Source organism: Stegastes partitus, unplaced genomic scaffold (genome assembly GCF_000690725.1).
Source record: "Stegastes partitus isolate 25-593 unplaced genomic scaffold, Stegastes_partitus-1.0.2 Scaffold46, whole genome shotgun sequence".
Lineage (NCBI taxonomy): Eukaryota > Metazoa > Chordata > Actinopteri > Pomacentridae > Stegastes > Stegastes partitus.
Window position 1 is genome coordinate 1,158,398 of NW_007577777.1, and position 20,753 is coordinate 1,179,150.

General features: G+C 40.7%; 2 protein-coding genes across 3 annotated transcripts; one reads left to right on the forward strand and one right to left on the reverse strand.

The window, feature by feature from the left end:
* Positions 1-8,710: 8,710 nt before the first annotated feature.
* Positions 8,711-11,538, forward strand: cfap300 (cilia and flagella associated protein 300). Its single transcript, XM_008306791.1, has 7 exons — positions 8,711-8,854; positions 8,961-9,042; positions 10,112-10,181; positions 10,287-10,444; positions 10,518-10,690; positions 10,819-10,885; positions 11,310-11,538. The coding sequence occupies exons 1-7, from the start codon at positions 8,745-8,747 to the stop codon at positions 11,448-11,450; spliced, it is 801 nt and encodes a 266-aa protein (XP_008305013.1). The 5' UTR covers positions 8,711-8,744; the 3' UTR covers positions 11,451-11,538.
* Positions 11,539-13,081: 1,543 nt separating this feature from the next.
* Positions 13,082-18,996, reverse strand: LOC103376438 (potassium voltage-gated channel subfamily KQT member 4-like). Of its 2 annotated transcripts, XM_008306793.1 has the most exons (4): positions 18,784-18,996; positions 17,550-17,688; positions 16,383-16,628; positions 13,082-16,260 (listed from the first exon to the last, which is right to left on the reverse strand). In XM_008306793.1, exons 1-3 carry the CDS (start codon positions 18,975-18,977, stop codon positions 16,425-16,427), a joined length of 537 nt encoding a protein of 178 aa, XP_008305015.1. In that variant the 5' UTR covers positions 18,978-18,996; the 3' UTR covers positions 13,082-16,260; positions 16,383-16,424. The 2 variants fall into 2 exon arrangements, with proteins under 2 accessions (XP_008305015.1, XP_008305014.1); XM_008306792.1 differs by having other exon boundaries at positions 13,082-16,628.
* Positions 18,997-20,753: the final 1,757 nt, after the last annotated feature.

A 20,753-nucleotide genomic window follows, 5' to 3' on the forward strand; every position in this document is an offset into this window, starting at 1 on the left:
AACCGGCGACCTTTGGTGCTAACCACCGAGCCATTATTAAGTCAAACTCAACTAATTAAAATCATGTGTGAAGCTTTAAAGGTTTATTTAAATGAGTAAATTGCTTCTTTTTTTATGATCTTGCAATCGTGCATCCGATTAAGTGGTGGGAATAGTTTCTTTAAATTACATTTTTAAAGTGTAATAAAGTGTCCCTCAGGACTATATGGAGGTTCAGTTACTTGGGGACATTTGATGTGTAGCCTAAAGGATGAGACCATCTACCTAAAATTACTGCCTGATCTTCGGGGATTCACTATGCCTCAAAGTATGTGGACATCCGTATAAAGTACTGCTGTTGTTAGGCTTTGATATGTTTGATTTCATACCAGAAATTACAAAATAGGTGTTAAAATAATTGCAGGATGTGAGCTTGTGATGACTAGAAAGTGGTAAAAACATCCTCATAGTAAAGCTTTTTTTTGTTGTTTTTCCCCTTTCATTGTCTTTTGAATTCTCATTTTCACAAAAAATAATAATTTCAGGTCTCCAGATGGGAGAAAAATGCTTGTTTTAACCAACAAAAGGCGCATCAGCCCTGAAACATAATGGTTCTGACTTCTGACCCCTGTAGAGTTGAAACCTCTTTGTCTGTGAAACCACAGCACTGATGCTGTGAGACCGTCTCTAACGCGGCTCCGCTATCTGATGACGCCACCTGTTATCCATCAATAACTTTTACCTCAAGTTGCCGACAACTTTACGTCAAAGAGTGGCAGCGTGGCGGGGAGCCAGGGAGCAGACAGACCCTCAGATACTATCAAACTCACAGTGAAGGACGACCACGTCGGTGCAGGTCTTATCTGAGCAGGATTCTTCTGCCTGTGGCCCCTTCTTAGTCCACCTCCATCCCTCTCCTCCTCCTTGGCGTGTCCCTGCAAGGCTCCTCCGGGATTCCCAGAATATCTTAGATACACTATCACACAGCGCAGGGGGAAATTAATAAACAAGGCAAAATAAAAGAGGTGAGCGTGCTCAGAGGGACGAGGTAGCAGAGGGCTGGATCCACTCACACTGTGGGTTTTCTGAAGCAGAACAATAGAACATTAGAGGGAGAGAAGAGGATACGCTGGTAGATAACAGCAGCAGTTTTTCATGTGCGACATATTCCTTTGAATGTATGGACACAGTGGTTTGAGACAGATTCAGGGTGCCATTTGCAGAACGAGTGGAACTCTGATCCAGCGTATCTAGTTTTGGGCAGATCGGAGCACGTACAGACCAGTTACACAGCACGTCCTGTTTTATGGTGAAATTCCGTAGGCCAACATTTCCACACCGTCACATTTAAGCGGAGCGTTTAAAAAACTTTAAATCACCATGTCTGGTTGTACGTGTTGGCCCAATTTCAGGTCTGTACGACATTCCCCCTAGGAGGAGACAGATCTTGAAAATGCCCGAAAAATGAGCGAAAATGGCCGAAAAACTCGCCGTTTTTTTCAAAATGGCGGACTTCCTGTTGGATGTACGAGGTGGGCACCCCAGACCTTTTTGTGCATCTCGACCTGCTACATATGCCTACCAAATTTAGGAGATCTAGGCAAAACGTGCTTCCGTTCATCAAAAATGCATTTGTTTTCCGAAAAAAAAAAGTATGATTGCCACAGTGGTTCCAATAGGGTCCTGGCAATGTTACTGCTCGGACCCTAATGACAAAAATAATACTTTTAGAAGACAAAGTTATGTTCCTTCATATATTATTTTTCTCTTTTTGAATTTTTTATTTTTTTTACCTTAATTTAATTATGTATGAAGGAAAAATGGCTTAGTTTGAACTTGCTTGCACAACTCCTGCTTACATACAAGGACAACTGGGCTTTTTGTCACTTTAAAAGAGTTGCAACCCTAAACACAGAGTGAATGCTGCTGTGTAGCATCAGGCAGAGCCATTTACATATTTAAATATTTGGGAGTGGATTCAAATTGGGCTGCAAGGTGGCTTGGTGGGTAACATTGTTACCCTGCAGCAAGAAGGTTGCTGGTTCGCGTCCCAGTGAGGACACTCAGGATCTTTCTGTGTGGAGTTTACATGTTCTCCCCGTGCAGTGTGGGTTCTCTCTGGCTTTCTCCCACAAGGTCCAAAAATCTTTATCTTTATAATCTATTTAGATTCCATTCTCAACAATACACTATACTAAAATAAGAAGCTTTTAAAATACAATGCAAAACAAAACAATGTAACAAAAATACATCTCTATGTAACTTGCATATATGACTTTTGCCATTAGGATATCTCACATTGTGTAAAACAAGTATTGTATCATCACCAAACGGCTGATTTTCCAGAGATAATTGTTTAAATAATGCCAGTGTTTGGGTCCAGTGACTGTATTTATTGTAACCAGGAACCTCGCTGCTCTAAAGCATCACAAAACAGGAGCCGGTGCAGAGTGAGTGAGAATAAGCGAGCTCCCGTTGGGACTCACAGCCTGCTCCGACTGACCCTGAACAGAATAAAAGGAGCTCAGCACTAAACCATGACATCATTAGGAAAAGCTTCAGATACTGATTTATTCATTATCAAAACGCTCCAGCAGGATTTTTCCTTTGTTCTCCAAGTCTGGGCACAACTCTTTCCTTTGGGTTCTCTGTCGCAATAGCAGAGCCAAACTGATTCATCTGTACAGAATGTTTGTCAAACACACAAATGTTCAAGTTCGTCCATCTGCTCCACAAACTCTCAAGTTCTTTTTCCATCATTGTCTTCATTTTAAGGGTTCTTTTAGCCCTTTAAATGTCAAAAAGTGTCAAATAAAAGACGAAGAAAGCTTAAAAAAGAAGAGTGCAGCTCCTCCGTTTGTTTTAACCCTTTGAACACCAAACAGTTTCTGGGTGTTTTCTTGCTCCTGTCATATTTGTATTCACTGTGGACTCATTTTGCACAGCAGTATAAAGTCCTGCACCTCTATGGAAACAGCACCAGCATGAATGGAGATGGAGAGAACTCAGAAATGTCTTCCGGGACGTATGGCACAATAATGATGCTATAAATTATATTTTAAAAGGGTGTTCTTTCACTATTTATTTCACAGGAACTAAAAAAATCTTGGAATCAACATGTGTAAACATCTTTCAAGTGTCCACAGCTGTTACAAACACCAGGGCTAAGTGGTGGCTCTACTGATATTTAACCACTTATACTTTTACAACCTCCATAAACTCAACATTTTTCACATTTTTCACTCTGCACATCAACTCTTGAAAGATATTTCACTGTGCTGAATGTCTCCTTCAACAACTCGCTCATCTATAAACACTTTTTGAGCCCTGTTGCATTTTAGAATCAGAATCAGAATCAGAAATACTTTACTTATCCCTGTGGGGAAATTCTTTTTCGTTACATTTCCCTCCCAAGAATAAAGACAGAAATATCCATCCATCCATTATCTACACACCGCTTAATCCTCACTAGGGTCGTGGGGGGATGGAGTCTATCCCAGCTGACTTAGGGTGAAGGCAGGGGACACCCTGGACAGGTCACCAGTCTATCACAGGGCTACACTTAGAGACAGACAACCAAGCACACTCACATTCACACCTACGGACAATTTAGAATCACCAATTAACCTCAACATGTTTTTGGACTGTGGGAGGAAGCCGGAGAACCCACGCGAACCAGCGACCTTCGTGCTGCGAGGTGACGATGCTAACCACTGCGTCTCCTTGCTGCCCAAGATAGAAATATAACAAGATTAAAATAAAGAATAAAAATATACATAAAACTGATAAATAAATATCAAAAATACCAACCTGTAAAAGAAAACATATTTGCACATATACGCAGTTTGTATGAAGATTTACAAATTCAAGTTTATTTCATTTTCCTCTCAGTCTCTCTAGTTTCTCCTCTGCTCTGTCTAGACACAGCCTGCAGTTCACCTGAGAACTCTCTGAATGTTTTGTCACACGACTGTTTGTCATAACTGAGACAATCACGGTTTCCTTGTTGCGCCGATGAGTGCAGGAATTTCACATTTTTTTTTACAAGATCTGAAGCAAATTTTTAGGAAAACTGTTAAATGAGAGATGTAAAATGATTGTGCTGAGACGTCACAATTTGAAGCTGAGATTTGGTTAATTTCCTGGAGGGAGCTGCACGACACACATGACACATTCAAGGACAAAAGAAAAATCTGATTTTTTGATAAATGGTGTATTTTTTAGCAATTTTGTAAAGATCACATTTCTTTTGGTACATTTTAGGGTGAAGAATGTTAAAAAAAATAAATAAAGTAAAGTTTATTTTTACTTTATTTTACTTTAGCACAGTGCTGCAGTCTGTTGCTTTACATATAGGCATAAAAAAAAACATCACAAAAACCCAAAGAGACATTCAACCTAACACAAAGCCGACATAAAAAACACAAAAGAGACACTGTAGAACTGCAAAAGATGAGAAGACATAACAGAAAAGGAAAGGTCTGTTGTCTGTTGCTTAGTAGTTCAGCAGCTTGATGGAGGCTGGAACAGACTCATTGTTAGTTTGTTGTTCATGATGATGACATGCTGGTTTTTATCCTTGGAGTTGTCTGAGTGGATGTCGGAGCCACATTAAGCTTCTTCATTTTCTCTGAGTGACATTTTGGAACTTGACAACACAGACGGAGTCCAGATCAACACACTCAACAAGCAGGAGTCCCACCGCTGAGGCTGAGCGCTCTGCTGATGTTTCACTTAAACCAAATTACCCCTCAGAGCACCTGACCTCCACTTTATCGCCCTCTGGTTCCGTCTATCTTCCTCTGCATTATCTCACTGTTGTGCAAACGCGTTCCAACCCAACGACACGTTCATCCTGCCCAGGCACAGGTGAGTCAGATAACCATCTGGTGAATAAACATCTGTGAGCGTAATCTCTTGTGCTGGGCTGAGATAGAAAAGGAGGTTTCAAGTCCAGTCACTTCCTCTAGCAGTTTTACTGATGGTAAGCAAACCTTGAGAAGGAATTGGGAGTGAGTCATGTAGTAAGTCTTTAAAGTTTTGCCAGTTTGATTCTTCTTTTATTTGCTGTATTGTCAGAGAGTCAACAAAATCAGCAACTGGCTCCAAAAGGTTTCTGAGGACAGAGTGATCAAAGGTAGCTGCAGCTGCGCATTAGCTTCTTCTCTGCTGCTTGCATGGGAGGAAACAAGTGAAAGGTCTTCATGAGGCAGAGTTCCTCCAATCATGCTATCATCACTATTCACCAAGTCTTACTGAGCATTTCAAAAATGTTTCATATCTGCAATTGAATCTGTAAAGCAGTAATGGAAAGATATGATCACAGACCGCAGTCCCCTCCCAACATTTCTCCTCTATTACGACATCTCACCTGCTTGCCAGGTTTCTTTTTTTTTTTTTGGGTCCCGATGCATCTAATGAACAGGAATCAAGTGTAATTACCACGAAGCAATCAGCAGACAATGAGAATAATTCTTTTATTTTAATGACATGACTCAGTTATGTCATATTATACTCTGGCTGCACAGTGTCAAAACATCAATTTGGCACAATTTTCTCCTTCAATCTGTTTTTTGGGGGGGATGTAATAGCTCCATTTGGCTCCATTCTGGACCCATCATACGTCCTCTGCTCTGAGCTTGTCACCGTCTAGACGCGCTGAATTATCTCCGGCTGTCTGTTTTCATTATGAGAGCATGATATTTAAATACAGGCCAATTTAACACACCAATTATCATCAGTGTAGTAAGGATGGTCTAATAGGAGTCTGGTGGCTGATAAGGTCACGCTGTTATCAGTCCTACATCATCCTACTGTTTGTTATATTAGCGTAAAAAGCGGAACATGACTAGTTTTTTTAACCACATTGTTCTCAGCCACGAAACAGGATGAGATTTAATGCTTCTGTCACCCGATGTGCTCTCTGATGGTTTCTCATCTGCGTCTGCCATCTTTTCATTAATGCCATCAGCTTCAAACCACCATTTACACGTTTATTGAAAACAAGACACAGAAAACGTCTGTATTTCAAGTCGTATGAGTTTATACTTTAACAGAAACTGTCTAGTATGAGAGCCACATGTGTGTTTCTGGTTATTCACATCTTCAAATTGCATCATCAGCTGATAATTGTTGTCATGTCTTGGTTTATGTTTTCTTCAATTAAGAACAAATGTAATCGATTAGCAAGTTTGTGATCAATTCAGGGTTTACAATTTTGTTTATTTTACTTTTTTAGTGAAAGATATGTAAGTTAAGTTTATTTCTACCGTTAATCAATTTAAATTTACAGAGTACCTATACTACATTTGGCTTTTTTTTTTTTTTTTTTTTAACAAGAGTTCTTATTGATTTTTTTTCATCATTAACATAAACGTTCAGTTTTGATTGCTGAAGGTAGAGTATTAACAAATGCTGCCTTTTAAAAAACAATTTACAGTAGGTCAATCATGAATTAACAGAATTTTTAAAAAAATAAAAAATTAAATTAGAGGTCAAAGTCTTTAGTTTTTTTTTGTTTTTTTTCTTTTACTATAGATACCATTCCATAATAACAAATAGAACACTTTTTTGATATAAATGATATATCCTCCGTAAAAAGCACAATTTTTTTATCATTATATATTTTTTTGTATTTATTTGTTTTATTATGGATGCACCAGAAAGTGTCCTGTTTTATACACACACACACACACACACACACACATGTTGTTACACTGTTGAAAGCTGAAAATATCATGTTGTTCATTTTAGCTACACCATAAAAATCAAAACAGACACAAAACAATCTTCCTTTTTTAAAAAATAAAAACACCACTGGAAGGCAGAAAATATCCTTGTTTTATTGTTGTTGTTGTTGTTGTTGTTTTTGAATTATGAATACATCATTAAAAGTACAAAACATCATTTTTTTCTAATTTTTTTCTCTTTTCTTCTTCTTTTTATTTTTTTTCTTGTTATTTTGCAGATGATTTTTTTAGAGTGTCGTATTGTTTTCTTACTCTAAAATGATGCAACCCTCCAGTAGGATATATTACAAAATGCTCTTACAGACTATGTGATCATATCACTTCACTTATTGTATTTTAATTACGTTAGTTATCAATGTTTCCTCACAGCCATAAATCTAACTTTTGTTGCAGTTCACTGCAGGATTCTAGACTTTTATGAGACCAAAGCCAACCATGGCTTCAGGGTGTCCCTATCCCGGATATTCTTGGCTCCCTTCTTGGGGAATATCAGGGTCGGGGTGTCCTAAACTGGAATGTGGATCAAAAGGATCCCACATCCTGGTCCATCCTGGAATGCTGGGAATGAGAGGAATGAAATGAGTATTTGAGCCAGGATGAATGTTTGAAGGGGACTGTGGGGACCTCTAAGAAAAGTCCTGTGTAGGTTGTGCAACAGTAAACATGTGTATGAGAACAAGCACAGGCAGCATGTGATGCTCTGCTTGCATGTGATAGAAAGAAATCTATAAATGTAAGGTTGGCGGTAAAGGGGGCCTTTTCTTGTTGTGCCTCAGGTGTTGTTGCCAGATTAAAAGATTTACAAGAGAACATTTTGTCATTTGAGGATTCACAGCTTAACTGAGAAATACAAAGAGACAACTGACACACAGTATTCTGACACACTGATGTGCTTAAAGGTTATTTATGGGGTTTAACATTTATAAATAAGAAGAGAAAGAAGGATGTGAGAAGGCAAAGCTTAATAAGGAGAAACAAAGAGGAATGAGCTCATCTCAAAGCTACATATTTAGAATATTTCCATAAAAATAATCTCTTTGTACCTCAAAATTGTGTAGATGTGACTCTAAACTGTTTCATAAATCTAGAATACACAGATCTATGCAATTTCTGCCTCTCCTCCCCCTCTCAGTGCACCTCAAGCACGCCAGCTTAAGGGAAAAGTTAAGAGAAAGGTTATAACATTAGACACAAGTTAAGGTAAAACTTAAGGGGAAGTTAAGGGGAAAGTTAAGAAATTTTTAAGGCGGTACTTAAGGGCAAAGTTAAGTGGAAACTTAAGGGGGAAATCAGTTTCACACAGCATTGAGGGATTGCCCAGAATGTTTAACAATGTTTTACATCATTAAAATATAGGGTAAAACTCAGTTCTGTATGTGAAGTTTCTCCTTAACTTTTCCCTGAACTGCAGAACAGGAACCTGCGAATCTAAAGCCAACTTCAACATGACAGAGAGAGAAAAAATGAGAGCAAGAACATTGATAGGCTTGTAATGCACGAAAGTGGAAAGAGATGAAGATTAGAAACACAACATAATATTTGTTTATAAAACAGCTGCAGGCTGCATTCAGCTGAATGAACGTGTTTCTACAGCAGGGCAAGGTCTCCATCTGGTGGCTACCAACACAGTTTAACAGCTAAACCTTTGTTTATTCTGATTCTTCACTGTGACTTCGATAAAGAAACCCGTAAATAATATCTTTAGCACAAAAGCATGACGTTAAATTACAGTAAAGCTTTGAATAGGTCGCTATGTTAGCATTAGCTTCTAGTCGGGACGTCTGTTGCCACAGCAACAAGTACACGAACCACGTCTGAGATGGTGTAAACGTAAGATGTGACACTTCGCTTAAATTTCTTGAAACCGGAACTAAGCCAAGACTCGACGCTGATTGGCTGTCAGTGAGCACACCTGTCGTTGATTGGCCCGTGAACGCCTACAAACCTGCTCCTTATTCATGATGAGAAGTGAGTCTTCTTCTCACCGTTTCTACTAACAACAGTTAAAGAGTTAACATGGCAGCAGAGAAATGTGCGTTTGAGCAGACTTTTTCCTTTCACCCTCTTCCCACCAAGAAGTTTTCTTTCCTGCAGGACAAAGACACGTCGGTTCTGTTGATGAAATGGTGAGGAGTTTAGCTGAGATGAAGACATGAGGGATTGAACAAGTTATCTTCTGCTGTGTCTGGCTGGTTGTGTGCTCCCTAATGGACAGCTGTGTGTTAACCTCAGGTCCATGCTGGGCAGGATTTCAGCTCAGAGCTACAGTTTTGATCACAGCTTCTTCCCCTACAACAGTGAAAGGTTTGCACTGGTAAGACACACCATGACAAGTTAGAATACTGCTTAATAAGTGTTGTTCATGAATAAATTCAGCTCACATCTTCATTTTAAGAACAGTTTCTTCTCCAACATCTCTGATTTGCATAAAATATGGATATTTGAAAAGATATCGGTGCAATTTTAACTTGATATCTCCAACACTTTCCCAGTTAAAATAAATAAATATTGCTCAGCACATTTTTCTGTATTCAACTTTGAGGTTTTGTTTTTTTGCTTTCAGTATCGTAGGAACTATAAAATAATAGATCATTGAATTTATATTTGGAGAACAATTTTGAAACTCCAAAACCTTGTTGACTTGGATTATGCTATCTAATAATATTTCTTATTTTCCCTGTTTACTTAGGTTTGAACTTTCAACAAACATTTTTTTTTTTTTTTTTAAATGTTGTCATGTGTTCTATATATGTTGTTTTATATTATTGTGACATGCAACTACATACGGTTCAGGAATATCACTAGCTGATTTCTGCATTATAATTTTTTCTGCTAGTGTTTGCTAAAAGAAGATTTTCATAATTGCTTCAATTTTCTTTCACAATTCCATCCACCCGTAATCAGAGACTATTCAATCTACCTGTCCAATATTACCAATGTAGAATCAATGGCATGATTAGAAATAAGTGGGAAGACCTCAGGCTTTTATCTTAAATAGCTACTGAGATGTTATCATCCAAACATAGCCTTAGTTTAACAATGTGGGCAAAAAATACTGTCTGAAAGGGAGTTGATGGGTAAAGTACAAAGCAATCTTCAAAAGTACTTGATATATTAATCAAAAATGTCACTCATACTATTTTAATATCCAGAGTTTATTATTTAAAAAAAAAAAAATCTAGAAGATCAGGGGTGGTCGAGCAGAATGATGGTGATTGAAGATGGAATAAAACTTTAAAATCTAAAATCTAATGGGCAGAAACTGAAAACCGAGTGCCATTGTGATTCATGTCTTTTTTCTTACACTTAAAAAGCACGGTTACTGGGAAAATATGTACCAGCTGTCTGTTTTGATCATATTTGAATGTTCTTGGTGTCACTAGTGTTTCTTCAGAGACCCTGATGTTGTATCCAGTCTGAGGAAGATGGAGGCTGGAGTCTGGGTGCCTCTCGGTATGTCGAGTGCCCCAGAAAGCCTTTTCATCGCTGATAGTCGGAAATTGATCTCATCTGCTGCAGTCGGATCATCTGTGGAATGTTTTGTTGTGTGTGTCGTAGAGAAGCCGGTGGTGTCGGTCAGCGTGGAGGCTGTTCCCTGCACTCAGCTCTCCATGGAGCTGTTTGATCCAATCTACTCCTGCGGCATCGTGAGGCCCTCCGGACATGTAGTTAAATGCTTTCATGATGTCCACCCAGACTATGATGAACTCAGACAGGTGACTCTCTCTGTTCTGTCTGTCTACCTTTATCTTTTGTGACGTGGAGCGTGCTCATGAGTTCGTCCTCCAGATGTTGCAGGACGAGGACTCGGAGCGCTACCATGTGTTTGGGCGAGAGCAGCGAGCAGAGTTCCTGTTCAGGCTCTTCAAGCACCTATGTGTTGGTGGAGAGCTGTGCCAGTACGAAGACACCGTTGATCCGTACATCAGCACCACGAAGCAAATGTACAAAGATCTGATCAGGTGAGCAGAATCCAGCTGGACGGGACAGAAATGCTTTAAAAATGACGTGTCAGGTTTGCCTACATCTCCTTTATATGCAGGAGTCAGTCATTACCAAATGATAAAACTGACATGAATTCATTTTGTAGCGTGCAGAAGGATCCAGAGACGAAGCAGATCAGTGTCGTCTCCACAGTGCTGAAAGTGTGTGCACATGTAAGTGTCTGTTTGTGTGTCTGTAATACGGTTAGCAATGAATGAATAGCATTTGTGGAAGTATGTAACCTAACATCACCACTAACACTGACCTACAATGACTTAAAGGTATATTATAGTCCTCAAACACGAGTGGCTTCCAGATGTTTTAACATTCCAGTTTAGTGCAGGTCAAGAAAACAAACCTTCTGAAGTTACTTTTTTGTTTCTGTGACCTTTAAAGAACCAGAAAATAACCACCGACTAACCCCAGTCTCTCCTGTAATTCTTTACGACTGTTTCGCTTCTAGAGGCCTTTCAGGGTTCATTTTTCTGTCTAAATGTGAGACTCTGCCTCCATTTAAGAATTGAAATATAACAGAAATCGGTTCACACTGACGAGAATCACGTCTGTTGTTTCCACTGTATGATTTATCCTGTGCAGGATGAGTCTGGACAGTGTTACCCCGGGACACAAGAGGAGGAGGAGGAGGATCAGACGTTCGCCTATTTGATTGTGGACACTTTCAAACGACACGTCACTTTGTTCTCCCATTTCTACGGTGTGGGGAACTTTACACTGTGACAGTGAAGAACCGAAAAAAGAAAAAAGAACCTGTCAGTGTCCAGGTTGTCTTCTCCAGGGTTAGACTTTGTGTCATGAGTGAAGATCAGTCTGGTGTACACGAGAATACAGGTACAGTGTCCAGCTCGCTTTCCCCGATTTGGGTCACAAAGAAAAAGAGTATTTTGCCCTGTTAAAGCAAGTCAATAAAATGTTTTGAAACTGTCACATGAACATAAATGACTATGAGCATCCCTTATTGACTCTAGCTTAAAATGTATAACAACAATAATAAAACAATGAAACATCCATCCATCCATTATCTATACACCGCTTAATCCTCACTAGGGTCGCGGGGGGCTGGAGTCCTATCCCAGCTGACCTAGGGCAGGGGACACCCTGGACAGGTCACCAGTCCATCACAGGGCCACACTTAGAGACAGACAACCAAGCACACTCACATTCACACCTACGGACAATTTAGAATCACCAATTAACCTCAACATGTTTTGGACTGTGTGGGAGGAAGCCGGAGAACCCGGAGAGAACCCACGCTGCAAAGATTTCGGTGCCCCCACTGGGACGCGAACCAGCAACACTGTTGCTGTGAGGCAACAGTGCTACCAACTGCGCCACCCTGCAGCCCCAGCAATGAAACAGTTAAATATTTGTGGAATCGCTGAACTGCCACTCCTCAAAAAAAAAAAAGAAAAAAGATCAGTATCTCGTTATAACATGAAGCATATTGTGTTATAACGAGATATCACGTTTTAACTACATACTAACTTATCACGTTATAACGAGATACGTATTTATCTCGCTATAAGGTGATAAGGTTTCACGTTGGTCTCGACAGAGGAGGACTCCTGTGATCTGGGTGTGAACTGGCCCTGAGCGTTGCCCCACTGTTGAAGTGTCTACAAAATCGTTGTGTACCAGAAGAGCGCCTCTCGCGTATGGAATCTCACCATGTCTCAACCCAAGCATGAAGTAGAATTTAATCAAATCATGTAAATGAGCCATATTCCTCCATTTATCCGAGCTCCTCCCACTGTTTTCTCAAACCTGATATGGTTTCACATTATAACGTGATAAATATTATCTCGTTATAACGAAAAACTTTTCACGTTATAACGAGATACTGATCTGGGGTTTTTTTTGAGCAGTGGCAGTTCAGCACTTCTGTAAATATTAGATAAATTCAGGAGATTTAGTCAACATTCACTGTTTTGAGTTTGAGTTTAGCAGTTTTGAAAAACACCATCAGCTTTTATTCTAACTCATTTGCTGACTGATCTAGATCATCTTTTGTATACTGCTTTATTCACAATTAACTGTACATATAGAATAGAATAGAATAGAATAGAATAGAACAGAACAGAATAGAATAGAATAGAATAGAAATCTGTTATTGATGCCCAAGGGGAAATTCTGTTACCAAGTGGTTGCTTTGGGAATCTTTGGGTTTCTCTCTGTAATATGGCATTTTAAATTCTTGACCTTTCTGTGTGAAGCATCCTGAGATGGATTACACTGTGATTTAATGCAAACTGTATGTTCATAGTTGTTGATTTCACTCCGATTTATTTGCCAAGTCTGTTATTCGGTAAATAGGAAGAGAGAGAGAAAAAAAGAGGAGACCAAAAGCAGCATACAGTCCAAATAGCTTTATTGAAACAAATAAATTAATAAGTTAGTCAAGTGATCTAATTTTATCCTCAGCAGATACAATTTTGTACCTCTTTAAAAGATCAAAGAGAGGTGTGCATTAGATTAGAAAATAAATCAGCGCCATGTTTTATTCAACCAGTAGCGACATCAATTAGAATCGGAAGACTTTGACAGGTTAGCGTGTTGCTTATTGCTTGATTGTTTCATTTTAACAACAGTTCCAACACCTAAGAGAGCAGTTAAAAAGCAATGAGCTGGAATGTCAAATGGCAGCAAGTCAGTGAACGATGGATGGTAGGACGTCATGAAGAAGAAGAAGAAGAAGAAGAAGAAGAAGAAGTGAAAAAAGAGAACGTGCAGATTGAGTCATGCATAGCATTCAGTCAGTTAGACAATCAGTTACCGTTTCTCATACTCGGTTTTCCTAGACTAGCGCCCCCTAGTGGCCTCAGAGGTAGTTGTGTGGAAGCCATTCGGATCTATGTGACATGCTTATGAAAGGACACATGCCTGCAGACTTTCCTGTGACAACAAATGTCCATGCCTCCCGCCTCCAGCTCTGACAGGTGTTATAATACAGTGAGGGCGTCGATGCGAGGAGGTCCTGGTAGAGGTACATCGATGTGCTGAACATACAGTAGTAACACTCTCAGAAAATATCAAAGTTCGCAGCAGTCGTAAAATCTTTAGAACAATTTCGATAATGTGTCTTTAGTTAGTTTAAGGTTTTTCAAAAAAAAAAAAAGGTAAAAGAAGCAAGGCTATCTTCACGTGATACACCTACGAAATACTTCAAAGCAGGTTTAATATTTAAGTTTAAAATAGAAAGCTGTACCATATCAGTTACAGAACGAGGGCAGAGAAGGCACAGGTCATTTCCTTTCTTGTCTTGACTCAAGATTCTACAGGAGAAAACCTTAAGTTTAGTTTTTTTTTTGTTTCTTCTAATACTGGGGCCACCACGAAACAACAACATGCAATACAGTGGTCTCACATACGTTTTCATGAAGCTCAACATTCCACGTGACGATGAAGTGACAGCACTGTTGACGCCTCTAATAAACGGGCGTCTCTGCTACAATCTAGGCCAAAGAATTCAACTAACTAACATTTCTCCATGAAATGAATGCAAAAACTCGTATGACGCCAACAGCGAGTTCTGTCGCTGTCCTGGCAGCAAGAGCGACAGACCATAAATAGATCTAAAAACACCGAGCAATTAAGTACATTCACTGTTTAAAAGTCGGGGCTTGGCTTAAATGGAAAAGTGGAGCACCTGAGTCAACTGGCTTGACTGGACCAAATAAATGAGGGGACAGAAGAAATGTTTAGACTGGCCAAAAGCAGTGTGATGAATGTTTTCTTACTCGAAGCTGGCAGCAATTATCGGAAGACATTTCTAGAATAAAAAAAAGAAACACGAGCTCTGCAAGTCATGTGCGTGAACCTGATCCGCTGCTGCGTGTGGTTTACAGTTGAGCCGTCCGTGATTTAACTCGAGAAAAATGCTACATTTATTTTTAAAGATCATTTTCTAGCTGAATTAAATATATTAAATTAAATCCTACTTTCACTTTAACAACCAGAATCATTAAAAAAACAAAACATTTTTCTGCTCTAGGTTGCATAAAATCAACTGTATGAACACAATTACAGTAAAGAAATCAAAAACAAATGAAAGATACAATTAGACATGACAAAAAAAGAACACGTGTTATATTTGTCAAGTGCCAAGTTGTTGTTTTTTTTTAAGTAAAGGAATCGCTTTCATCGTTTGTGTGTTTGCAGGTGTGCACGCTCCAGTTTTGTCCATCAGCACAGAAGCGTTTAGAGAGCGAACAAGTAACGAAACCAGAAAAGACGGAAGAGAGTAAAGTGCACCGGCAAAGACAGTCAGTAACACCTTTGGGCACCCTGCACGCTGTCTTCGTGTTGAAGCTGTAAGGCTGGAACTGTTTCCTAAGACACGTGCATTCATGAGGATAAAGGTCTGGAATTCATGCATTAGACCTGACAGGTTGGTTTTCTTTTAAAAACTGCACAAAACTGGCCAAAAAGTTCCTGCATAATCTGCAAGTGACATCTGATGAAGTACCCTCGTGTTAAGAAGGGCTGTGAAGTATTACTGACTGCCTGAACCAGCTGAAATGGTAAACCTGACCTGAGGCTACATGATGAGAAAGTGAGGATCTGTGAGGGGTTTTTTTATCTACGGGACAGCATGCACGTCAGGAAGTGTGGGCTGCAAGACAAAAGAGGTTTAAAGGGCACGTTAACTTTACGATGCTGAAATAGTCAAGGAGCAGAGGAGGGAGTTTGAACCTGTGACAGAACATTTTGGCTTGATTAAATCCTCAATAAGTAGGACCATTCCTCATTTGAATGCCAGCCAAACAGGGAACTATGTATTGCGTTTTGGGTTTTTTTTTTTGCATGTGGGCTTGTTCGAGATCAAACTTTAAAGAAAGGGAGATCAAAACAAACAACACCAGTCAGTCCAACACATTCTTGTAGCTCCGTTTGGGCTATTAAAGCAGGGTTTACACATTTAAAACTCCCTTGTTGGGGTGAGACAGTGTACCGTTTGGCGAGGTCAGCTGAGTCTGCCCGTCCAGGTGCAAGGAAGCACTTTCCGTCTGGCTCCTTCAGTGCTTATTAGTTTGTCTGGTGAGAATGCAAAACTGCAGGTGGGACCCATTACATTCATCACAGTATGAAGAAATGTGACGCCATCCCCCCCCCCACGACTATGACTGGCAAAGTACTGAACAAAATGACTGGCATGGCACTTGCAGAGCTGTCTGTGTCAGCAGAGTCAGAAAACTCTCAGTAAGTCGAGTCAAGCAGCCAAGAAAAAAAAAAAGAAGAAGAAGAAATGATGACGGGGAGAAAAGATAAGATTCCTCCAGAGATTTGAAAAACTTCAACGCACAGTCTGATTATCTACAGCTGAAGCTTTAAAGTAGGCATAGATTATATAGCATGAGGTGAGTGGGTGAGAGTGGTTCAGTAGTCAAGTAATAGTTCATGTGTCATTTCCTCGTCTCCGTCCTCATCTAGTGGGCTGAGAGGCGTGTGCGGTGAGCAGCTTTGGCTGAGGCTCCTCGTCAGGTGGAGCCATCTGGTGGCCTCTGTCTGTTATCAGGTCTGGAAACATTCACTAAGGTGGAGGATGCAGATTTGAGATGGGAGGGGGGGGCGAGACAAATCACTGCAGAGTGTAAATGAAATGAAGTGAAGACAAGACATTTAGGCCGAGGACTCAGCCTGAGGAAGACGTACTGTAAAGGGTTTGTGTCTGGCGCTCAGACAGTCGGCTCACTGTCATTCCAAGTTGCCGCTCTCGGATTGGGAGATGTTGAGCGTGTTGGCAGAGGGGAAGAGGTCTCTTTGGTCCGTGGGGCTCTGGTAGTCAGATGTCAGGTCGGGGTCCAGGAGGGAGGACAGGGTGAAGTGGGACGAGCCTTTCTTTAGGCACTGGGAGTAGAAGTTGAGCAGGAGGTCCAGCTTGTTCTCTATGGATTGTACCTGAACAAAAGCACACAAAGACTGGAATGCGTTGTGCTTCTCTGGCATTCTTTCAAACCTTTCAAACATGAACTGAACCTGTCAGCTTTGTGTCTGAAAGAACACCCTGCTCGCTTTTCTGTAAATTTGGCAATCTTACTAGGTCGGACGAGGTAACATTTACGTATCGCTTTCACCTGGTACAAGTCTAAACTGCTTGCCGTCATATTGGGGGATTAGCTCGCATAAGATTATGATCAACTGCGAGCTGTGTGGGATGTTTCACGGCTTTTCCCACATTTCAGCATCAATATTGACCCAAATACATCAAAGTGAGCACCGAAGAAACAAGACGCTTTCCTCATTTACTTTGTTCTACAATTTCAGATCTATTACAAACTGAAATATCCATAAAAGTAAAACTTTACGGAGATGAAAACACAGACTCACAGCTCAGATTCATGATACTCACCTATAATTAATGTAATCACTTTTTTAAATCTTTTGACAAAATGTTAGCAGAAGTTTTATTTGTCGCTTTCAGCTGTTTGCAGCGGTCTTTCCTCTGAGTATATTAAATACCTGCAGCTTCAAACAGCAGCAGGGTCCACATGAGCGTCTCCAAAGTAACAGAGTTGGGTGCATTTACGCAATCACTACTACAATTGTATTATATATATAATACTAATTCGAAATTATCCGCAATGTGGACACTGGATTAATCAGTATCTAATGGCAAGTCACACTGCTTCTCTTCACCTCAGACAGGTGAGAGAGTCACAGATTATAAACTGGGATATATTTTTCTTAAAACCATCACTTGTATCTTTCAGTGTATTGTGTTTCCTGTACTTTTTTTTTTTTTGCAGCAACTTGTTTTCACATATGCCAGAAAATGAGGTTTCCACAAATTCTTTATGCATCAAACACTCCTTCTGTTACCTGTTTCTCCACTTTAACTACACGTCCCATCATGCTTAGCTCATCCAGTGAGTCCAGTTCTGGCGGCGTCTTCTCTCCCTTTTCGGTTCGCGCCTTCTTATCTGGCTGAACAGTTCCTCGCCCAATTATCTGGTCCACCCTTTTACACAAAAAAACAGATTCAGTAAATGTGATGAAGGTTAACGCATTTTCTTTCAACTCTGTTTATTGATTTAGCAGGATCTAAATATTTTATATGATTATTTGTTTTCTTGTTCAGAGTAAGATAAGAGGATTGATACTTATCTCATGCTTTAACATGAAGCTACAGCCAGCAGCCAGTTAGCTTAGTGTACATAAACACTAGAGAGGACTAGTTTGGCTCTCTCTACAAGCAGCTGAATCTGTCTACCAGCACCTCTGAACATGGTTGTCTGATGCCAAGCTATCTCCTGGACAGGATCCGAGTCTCTGCCAGCTTTGACAACCAAACAGCTGGCCCATAAACTGTATGTAAAAGACGGACATAGCCAATGGATCTGAAAAGTGAAGCCAATGTAAAAGTGACTTCAATCTGCATTATTTTGACTGGCCAGCAGAGGGCGACTCCTCTGGCTGTAAAAAGAAGTCTGACTGTACAGAAGTCAGTGAGAAAATAACTCTATTTCTCATTCGATTTACTATCTTAGTCAACATTTTATTAAGGAGTTTACCATTTCAACTGCTACTTTCAAGCCTCCTTCAGTACAGCATGATGTTCACTTTGTAAATTAGGATCCCAATTAGAGTAAAGCAGATGATAAGACAGGTTCCGCTTTAAGGTATTGCTATCCTCTGGACCTTAAAAATCCTCTACCATGCAGAGAGTCCTTGAGTTCTCAGCCAGATCTGCCCCTTAGCCTTCACGTTCAGTCTCCAAAAATGATTTGCAAACTGCCAAACTCAAAGCTTTAAAACAATTATCCACAAACCAGTAGGTGACGCCACAATAGTACATCTATCTCTTATATGCAGTCTTTAACCTGGCCAAGAAGTAGCCCCCATAAAGCCAAGTTTAACATTTTGTCACTGACTTATTTGTGCATTTACGGATTAAACAAAAAAGAGACAACATTTTGTTCATTGGACAGATTTTGTAACCACCAAAACATTTACGAGAAATTGAAAAATATTCTATAGTAATTTAATTATCAGATTTTTTTTGTCTTTTTTTTACCAAAATTTTAAGCGGTTACAGTATATGTTGTGAACCTACCTCATCTGCAGGCTCTTGATGCGGCCCAGCATATCCAGGTGTCCAGCTGAATACTGCTCTATGACATCTTTTACATCATACGGACGCAGCGTCTCCTTAAACTTCCTCTTGGCCACAAGAAACTTCAAGATCCTGCACACACAAAACACACCGCTGTTATCAGCTCCTCTGGGCACCTTTAAAGAGCCCCACATGGACAAGTATGAATGTACAGTAATCCGTTATAAAAGTGCAGGAGCAGGGGGCTGTCAAATGATGCGGACCACCCTGAGAATAACAAGATTAATTAAATTCAGCGTGACCTTATCATTCACAAACAGCCCCATAAAGGAAGCAGTCACAAACCTACTAAACCGTGCCTCCCAGAGACGTTTTCTTATCGGTATTTGCTGTTTCAGCAATTAGCACATTTCCACAGATGAAAGTGGGCAACACGCACGCCTCTATCCCCCTTGTTTCTGCTCTTTTGTCACTGGTGGACCACAGCTGCTCGAGCTTCCAGTGAACACGCGCTCATCATCACCACCCACATCCCAGCGTGGGGGAGTCACACTGAGGAATGTTGACCCAGCACTACTGAACACATCACTGACAACATCCTGTGCCGGTCCGGTTGGACGTCATGCTGGAGGGAGTTGAGGGTGTGCAGGAGATAATGGGAAAGGAGTGGAGAAAAGTTTAAGGATGTGTGCGTGCCTGGCTCTCTGTGTTGGGTCCATGACCGTGGGTCATTCAATTCCCTTCTCATCACTTACTCTCAGAGATGCTGGCTGCACAAAAGCACCGGAAACACCACGTGTAAGCAAGACGGAATACATACACAGTCAAGCTGTCATCTCAGCCCGTGATAGATTGTGCTACAAGTCATGCCAGGACAGACGGAGGTGTGAGAGAGTGAGAGAGGGAATGAAGAAGAGGAAGGAATACGGGATTTTTTATTTCATTTTATCTCTCACAACCAGATGACTAAGTCCACTATAATAAGCCGAAGATCAGAAACGCTCAGCTGTTTTGAGGGAAAAGTGTCACACACACATATTTGTGTACGCACATGCACGGACACAAAAATATAAAGCCACAAATGCATACATGAGCGTACCTACACACCCGGACGTACACACCAACACACACGTGGGCGATGCACGAGCAGTGAAATCTGAACTTGTGAGAGGGGTCATTTTCTCAAATAACTACTGTAACCTTTGTTGAGGTCTGCAGCGCTTGCATTTATAGCAGCCACATACGGCGCAGTGTTGTGTAGTGACCGGAGCAGCAACAAAGAGGAGGAAGAAGGTGCAAGCGAAGGAGAAGAGGAGCGAGAGGAGGAGGAGGAGGAGTGGTGGTCTACAGCTGGTGCCGTAGCAGCCGTCAGCGAACTCCTCCCCCCTCACGCAGCACTCTGTTTCTTGATGACTTCTGCATTTGGGGTATTTTTTTGCAGGCGGTCTTTTCTTATTTTGCAGGTAGATGCAGATTTTTTTGCCAGGGTGGGTCTCAGGTGTGGGTAAAAGAAAAGGTTGAAACGTGAGGGGAGGAGGAGGGGCTTTAGATTTGGATCCTCCAAGGGTTTCTTTAGAATGCTGACTCTCCTTTCCAGTCATTGAAGTGGCTTTCATAACACACAGTCAGTTCTGAGCGGGGCCCCCTCTGCCCCCACAAAACTTTGAACCACAGTGCAACAGTCACTGGCGGTAGTACTGTACAGTTGGCACAGCTGACTGAAAGATATTCCAGTGCTAGCAAGTAACAACACATCGACGTTTGGTGTGACGGGAAGTGTCATCTGTGCCCCGAAATGCTTGCAAAGCCAATGCAAGTATTTTTGCAAATTCAGCAAAGGTGGATTCCTGATAGTCTCCAATGGCAAGGTTTTATCTGGGAATTAAAAATGACTGTTATGCTGACACGAATCCTAGGTGGGCCAAGTAGGGTGAAACTCTGCAGGGGCCGGTCTCATTCTCTGCCACGTA